This window comes from Gekko japonicus, unplaced genomic scaffold (genome assembly GCF_001447785.1).
Source record: "Gekko japonicus isolate JY-2015 unplaced genomic scaffold, Gekko_japonicus_V1.1 scaffold100, whole genome shotgun sequence".
In the NCBI taxonomy this organism is placed as follows: Eukaryota; Metazoa; Chordata; class Lepidosauria; order Squamata; family Gekkonidae; genus Gekko; species Gekko japonicus.
Genome location: NW_015167060.1, coordinates 541,783 through 549,397, shown reverse-complemented (window position 1 = coordinate 549,397; position 7,615 = coordinate 541,783). Strand labels below are relative to the sequence as shown.

Below are 7,615 nucleotides of genomic sequence, written 5' to 3'. Positions count from 1 at the left end.
CTTAAAGGGCTATGTCAGTTATAATAATAATAATATCTTTCAATTTATTAATCGCTTTCCCCACAAGTGGGCTCAAAGTAATTTACAGTTACACTTTAGACAGGGGACTAACAATGTTTTTCATAGGGGATAGGAAAGACAACATATAATTCATTTTAATTGCACACGCCGTAACTGCACGGTGGAAACGTCTCTGGCTTGGATCAGTCATGTCCCGAACGGCTGCGTCGACCGGCTTGATGATGTTGGGGCGTCGGGACCCGTATGTCGTATCAACAGCACCTCTGGGAGATATGAGGACTTTGTAATATGTTTGGCGGCAAGGAAGGCACATTTCATCTTTCTCCTGAATGGAAACCTGTTTACTTTGTCACACAGAACTCAGTTGAGGTTACTGGGAATTGAACTGGCTCCCAAATATGTAGTGTGACCTACGTTTCATTTAGAGTGGGATAAAGAGGTGGAAATTCAGAATTGGCTGGGGTGTGTGTATGTGTGTGATGTAATGACACTAATGTGTTCTGAAATACATAGCATTCTTTTAACAATGCATTGTTGCCCTTTAAATTAACATAAAAGGCCTTTGGCCTCCACATTCAGGGCTGTGTGTACTCTGCATTCTGTGCAAGCACCAGACAAGTGCAGAATTTGGTACGGGTGCAGAATTTTTCTTGAGACATCACCTTTCCTTTGTAAAATGGACTGTGGGTACTTGTGGACTGCCAGGGTAAGGTCTGAACAGTTAGCTCTAGCAGAGGTCTCTGAAAGGGGTGGTGAGGGGAGCAGGATTTCTAACAATTGGAGATGGGGCTTCCCTTGTGCCTGCAGAAGCATAATAGGTTGTGAGAATGAGCCAACCTAAGCAAATCTGCCTAACATACCTGTTCTATATATAGGTAGGCTGGCTTGGCTTTTCTTAGTACATAACCTAGCTTCTCTTAGTGCACAACTGTGATTTTGTTTTTAGCATGCACCATGTACAGCCTTGACTTTACTTTCCGTAAATGTGTTTCCCAGGGCTATATACACCTATGAGGATGACTCTGACAACCTGAAACTGGCTGCCTCAGGAAGTGAGTATTCTCTCTCTCTCTCTCTCTCTCTCTCTCTCTCTCTCTCTCTCTCTCTCTCTCTCTCCCCCTCCCTTCTCCTTTTCCCTTCCTGTTCCTTTGAAATCAAATACTCTTTTGCTTCTTCAGCCCTGGCAGTTTTCAGTCTCAGCAGCTGTGTCCCCCCCAAAAAAATAACCCACCACCCTCTGTCTCCTTTTTTCAGGAAGAAGGAGTCAAACCTAGCATGGTGTTTCATTAGGGAATTAGGTGACCACGCCTTATGGCCATGCCCAGAAGGCTGAGGGAGTGTTTTCAGCCTTATAATATGCTCCTTCCCCATCCAGAAAAGGCAAATGGAGTCAGAGACCTGACTTGTGTCCCACTTGTGTGTTTCTGTCTTTCCCCAGCTGGTGGCCTGCAAGAGCTCTCCAGCCATTTTGAGAACCAGAAGGTGATGTATGGATTCTGCAGTGTCAAAGACCCACAGGCCACCCTACCGAAATACGTTCTTGTCAACTGGGTAAGGCTATTTCCAAATGGAATAGGGGACGGGGGTTGTACAGAGGGCGGGGTGTCTTTTTTTTAAACCTGAAGTAGCCTTTCCTGTCACTGCAGTCCTTTAATGGGGGAGGGGGCCACCAGATGAAATTTTCTCTTCTGGACAGTTCCTACAGCTACAGGGTCTGGATTGGGCAATCTTACGAAGACTAGGTTTGAAAATGTGCTCAGGTTGAGTTGGTTGGTACTCAAGACTGACATGATGCGGAAGGCTGGAGGTTGTGTCTCAACTTGAAGGTCAATTCATGCATGACCTTTTTCTCACATGAAGATAATCTCTGTGTGGGGAAGGATATGTACGTGCCTCGTTATTTGTGAAGGAGGGCATGAGTCTTTATTGTGCTATGAGAACAGGCACATAAAATGCAGGGCTGGGGAGAGAGTGACCCTTCTAGGAGAACTCGTGCACTGGACCTCCATGCATTTGACTATACTGCCCTCTAGTGGAATTAGTTTTGTCGTAGTCATTGATTGTGTTTATACCGTAAACAACCACTGACTGTTCTCACTTATTACCCTCCCTTGCTCCACCAATAATTGCTTTGCTTTGGCTTGGCCTGACTCCCATTTTTGCTAGTGAGGACCTTTAAACATTTGTTTTGTTTTGAAAGGAACCTTTTGCCAGAAGTTTACTCCCCCCCTTAAATTGCACTATACAAGTATGCTCAAGATGTATTACAATATAAAAGAATGTACCAAAGTATAACACAGTAAAAGCAAAATAAGCCGCAGAAATTTAAAAAGACAGGTACTTGAAAAAAATACAGACTAAAAGTACAGGTCTGGTATCAAAGACTTCATCAGGGGTCTGGACACTGTAAATGTCTGTTTCCTTGCTGCCAGATCTAAAATTCAGAGTGTTACATTTAAGATGGATTTCAATGCGTTTGCATTGTGTCCCCCACATTTCTGTCTGGTTGTGGAGTGTGGGTGACAGCATTAGCCTGGATGTGACAGAGAAGGGAAATGAGTTTGTACGTGGCCACAGTTCCACAGATGTCTGAATCTCCCCTCAAAAGGGAGGGGCTGGTGGGGGAGAGAGATCTACTATTTTATGGCTGGTGGCCATAGCAAGAACTCCCGTGCTTCCCCTCAACAGCAGGACCTGCTGCAGAGAAGTAGTTGAAGATGTACTTTTCTGGTTCCCACTTCTTTCAGGGGAAGACTGGGTATTAAGGCTCTGGATCTTGGGGTAAAGCAGTGGGCACTTGGTGGGGGTGGAGGTGTACCTCTGCTTTTCTGGCACAATGGTATGGCTGTTTTTCTGCAGCTGGTCCAAAAATCACCAAATAGATCACTGTGTTTACTCTCAGTTCTGGATTTTCTTTTTTTTTTGAACAAAACTTTTATTTTTTGGATATAATATCACATTTAACATTGGCTTTCACTTATCCAATACCCATATTTCCCTTTCCCCCCTCCCTTGCAAGTGGCTTCCCGCAGTGCTCAACCCTTTTTCCCTTTACAATACTTATATTTGCTTAACCATTTTAAAATTGCTTAGATGTTAAAGATAACACTTCTATCAATATGGTTCTAAATACAATAAATTGTGTTTAACATCCCAGTTTTCCTCTAGAGAGTCTTTAAAATCTTTCCAATCTTCAAAAAATTCTTGATCTTCTTTGTTACTCAACTTTCTTGTTATTTTGTCCATTTCTGCCATAAATAACACTTTTTGTATCCAGTTCTGGATTTCCTGTGTGCTGGTGCCACCTAGGACTGTGTTGCTGCGCTTGCTGCTGCTATTGCAAAGCGCTGACAATTCCTGTCTCTCATGATCCTTAAACTTGACAGGTAGGAGAAGATGTAGCTGATGCCCGCAAGTGTGCCTGTGCCAGTCATGTAGCCAAGGTTGCTGAGTTCTTCCAGGTCAGTGACAGACTTTGGGGGAGAGGATACGCAGATGCAAATGGGGGGTGGGGGTGGAGGCTGCTGCTGTTACACACAAATGTCAGGGCAGCAGCAACTGAGTTATATCGTTTGGAAAGGGTGCTTGGGCTTTGTGAAAGAAGAGAAAATGTTCCATGACTGTGCTAGTCTGAACTACCATCTTCCTGGGCAGCTAGCTCAGTTCCTTGTGCCAGAAGATACGAGCCTCAGTTTCTGTGATTTGAACGTCTGACCCAACAGGGCGTGGATGTAATTGTCAATGCTAGCAGCGTGGAAGACATCGATCCAGGAGCCATTGGGCAGCGGCTCTCTAATGGCTTGGCCCGCATCGCGAGCCCGGTGCTGCACCGTCTTCGCTTGCGCGAGGATGAAAACGCCCAGCCTGTGGTAAGACTCCCTGCTTCCTCTTCATCAAGCCACCCTCATGTTCCCTTTGCCTTGGCTGGAGAAGGAAAAGAAAGAGCAGGTTGTGGGCTTTGGCAGAAGTCAGTTTTGTGTTTAGAATGCTCATCAAATCAACATCTGCTGGTGGTCCCAGCCCAAATGACATTTACTTAGCCTCGACCGGCCTGGTAGAACACTCTCCCAAGAGAGATCCGGGCCCTGCAAAACTTTTTACAGTCCCACAGGGCCTGTTAAACGGAGATGTTCCACTAGGCCTTTGGTTGAGGTGGTGGAGGTCTAATTACATTGGCTGCCCCTGCTCTACCCTGCTTGCACTATTTTATCTTGTGCTATTGGTGGTGGCTCCGCCCACTTGCCCTGTATCTGGTTCATCTTGGGCACACAGGCAATGTAGACATTTTGGGAGCTCTGGTTAATTTGTGCCAGATCGCTATTTTGTGAGTTCTGTCATCTGGTTGTATAGGTTTTAATACTCTATGAACTATTGTTTTAACTGTTTTAATTGTTCTATTTATCTGTTTTAATTGTTCTATTTATCTGTTGTAACCCACCCTGAGCCCCTCTGTGTAGGGGAGGGTGGGCTAGAAATTTAAATAAATAAATAAATGTAAAGGCAGTGTGAGGTTGCATATGTCACTGCATGGTCACAGGTGAACACCATAACCCTTGCTGTAAGAAGCTACACTCTTCCATGAAGAATTTCTTGCCCATTACACCCCCCCCCCAAAAATGTTATTATTCCATTTATTTACTTCATTTATATCCTGCCTTTCTCCCCAGTGGGTACCCAAAGTGGCTAACATCATTCTTCCCGCCTCCGTTTGTATCCTCACAACAACCCTGTGAGGTAGGTTAGGCTGAGAGAGTGTGCCTGGCCCAAGGTCACCCAGCAAGATTCCATGGCAGATTGGGGATTCGAACATGAGTCCCCCAGATCCTAGTCCAGCACTACTACAACTACACTACACTAGCTGGGAATGCCAGTGAGAACCAGAACCTAGGCTTTTCGGTAGGGTCAACAAAGATCTGCTGTCTGTAATATGGGCAACTGCACACACCCTGACTTGACATCATCATTCCAGGGTACAACCTATCAGAAAACTGATGCAGCTGTGGAGATGAAGCGACTCAACCGGGAACAGTTCTGGGAGCAAGCCAAGGTAGGTGGACTGTAAAGAGCCCGGCCTGGGGGCAAGACATTTGGGCACAAGACCCTGTTGGGCTGCATCCACACACACATCGCTGGACACTGCTCCTTTTGTTGTGCTATAGCGATCATTCCCAACTGAATTGTTTTGTCTGCATCAGAAAATCCAGTTGTGAATGAAGACTGTAGGGGGAACAGCGTCTGGTTACAGAGATGCACAGAGGATCCTGGCTTTCTTTGTCCTCACGCCCTATACAGTGGCGGCACGCTGCTAGGCAGGGCTGGCATCGATGGTGTTTCTTGGTCTCTTGTAGAAAGAGGAGGAGCTGCGCAAAGAGGAGGAACGGAAGAAAGCCCTGGATGAGCGGCTGCGCTTTGAGCAAGAGCGCATGGAGCAAGAGAGGCAGGAGCAGGAAGAGCGAGAGAAGCGCTACCGGGAGCGAGAGGAACAGATCGAGGAGCACAGGCAAGGGGGCAGCCTGGGTGTCTGGCAAGGGGGTGGTGGGGAAGGGGACACAGGAATCATAGTCAGGCCAGGGCTCTTTTTGTAGATAAAGCCCAGCAGGAACTTATTAGCATAATAGGCCACACCCAATGACAGCATGAGCGAGCGATTTGGCTGCTGCATAAATTAGTTTGCTCTGGAGCCATCCTTCCTGAGTGAAGACAAAAATCTGTGAGCCGGAGACTAAAAACATGTGAGCTAGCTCACACTAACTCAGCTTAGAGGGAACACTGGTCAGGACTGAATGCAATTCGAGCACAGGGTTATGGGCAAGCCAAGAAAGACAAATCATTCCACAGCGCAGGGCCAGCTGTGGGCCTACTGCCCCCTAATGGTGTCATGTGTTAGGTCTGAAATATGATGAGCTGAAATATGAGCTGTGTGTGCATGTGTGCGCTTGCGAGCCTGGAAGTCATGGTGACTTCTGGCGACCCCTAGTGGGGCTAGGACATTTCAGAGAGGTGGCTTAATATTGCCTGCCTCTGCATCCCAGCCCTGGTATTCCTTGGAGGTCTCCCATCCAAATACTAGCCAGGACCGGCCCTGCTTAGCTTCCGAGATCTGATGAGATTGGGCTTGCCTGGGCTATCCATGTCAGGGCAAGGGTGTTTTTGTTTTGTTTTGTCCTGTCTTTTGTTTATTTTGTCTTGATAAGATGCCTGCCAATTTCCTCGGGTCAGGCATGTCCTAGGACCTCATTTCTGTGTTAAAGAGGTGCCATGATTCTACTGGTTAATATAAGGGTGTCCTTCTGCATTAGAAGAGCACTGGGGAAGAAAGTGACTTTACTGGCCGTGTGGTGCTCCTTGTTATCCGGCCTATGCAAAGGGCTACTCTGTTGCTACAGAATATTGTGTCTCCAGGTCCAAAGGCCACCCAGCAAGTTTCCGTGGCAGACGGGGGATTCCAGCCTGGATCTCCCAGATCCTAGTCTCACACTCTAACCACTACACCACCCTGGCTACTGGTCTTTTTCTGCAGTGGGTTTGTATGTTCTGTGTTCTGTGGTGCACTCTTGCAATAGTGAGATCCCAAAGACTTGATAAACACCCTGTGCACATGCTGGAACACTTCCTAGAATCCTCTACAACATTACAGAGCCTTTGTGTTAGAAGTGCAGGAGTTCCTGGGCAGACAATTTGGTTTAGAAAGGATTCCCTGTAGCTACAAAGTTTGAAGATGCTCTGGGTCAGTGGTGTGACTTGGCTTAGTCTTAGCCTCCTTTCCTATTTAGATTTGTTCCCCTAGTGAAAAGATTCTCTCTCGTTTTCTGGGACATTGCTGATGCAATGATGCAATTTACATTAAGGATTTTTTAGGATGGGAAAGTTGGCTCCTTTGATCAAAGAAGCAGTAGTTTTTAAGTGGCCTTTAAAAACTGATTTGAAGGACTATCAAAAGGATAGACCAGATAGGTCCTGTGCCATTTGCTTCGTATTTATTTGCATGCATGCAGGGTGATTTTTATTGTTTCTTTGGATTAAAGGGACCGCTTTAGATCATAGGAGACCTTTGTGTGTGTGTAGAATGGCCAGTGATAATTATTAAAAGATGACAATGTTTATGAAGTGAGCCATTTAAATAGGAGTGCTAGTGGGGAAAGGGTAGGTGGGCTGAACCCAGCCTAGATGGGACATTTAAACATACATGTGCTTTCTTACTCTCTGGTAGATATCTAAGGGAATCAGGTAGGCTGAAAAAAAGTGCCATTTTCAGATGCGATTCTGGTTGAATTTGAAACAAGCACTAAGTTAGGACAGGATGCCGATACTGAATGCTAGGATCAGAAATGAGAATAGCCCCGGTGCACCAGATATAACTGGTCTGCAGATAACAAAGTAAAAATGTAATAAAGATTGGCATGTGAAGTGTCGCACATAGGAAAGGAAAATCAAATGTAATTATTTAAAAACCAGAGACAAGAAATGGGATACAATATAAAAAGTGATGTTCTTACAAAAATATGCAGGGATTTTGGGGGGACATATGAAAAGATTTGTTTCTCAAACCCAAGATACAGTGGTTCTTGGATCACTGCTTATATGGTAGCAGGAA

At 45.6% G+C, this 7,615-nt stretch overlaps 1 protein-coding gene across 1 annotated transcript in view; it reads left to right on the top strand.

Annotated features, from left to right (window-relative positions):
• The window catches only part of DBN1 (drebrin 1), a 37,579-nt gene that overhangs the window by 21,462 nt on the left and 8,502 nt on the right, over positions 1 to 7,615 (top strand). The window contains 6 exon segments of the mRNA XM_015412541.1: positions 1,018 to 1,073; positions 1,460 to 1,572; positions 3,408 to 3,482; positions 3,744 to 3,890; positions 4,991 to 5,068; positions 5,370 to 5,521. Coding sequence (XP_015268027.1) covers positions 1,018 to 1,073; positions 1,460 to 1,572; positions 3,408 to 3,482; positions 3,744 to 3,890; positions 4,991 to 5,068; positions 5,370 to 5,521 — 621 coding nt within the window.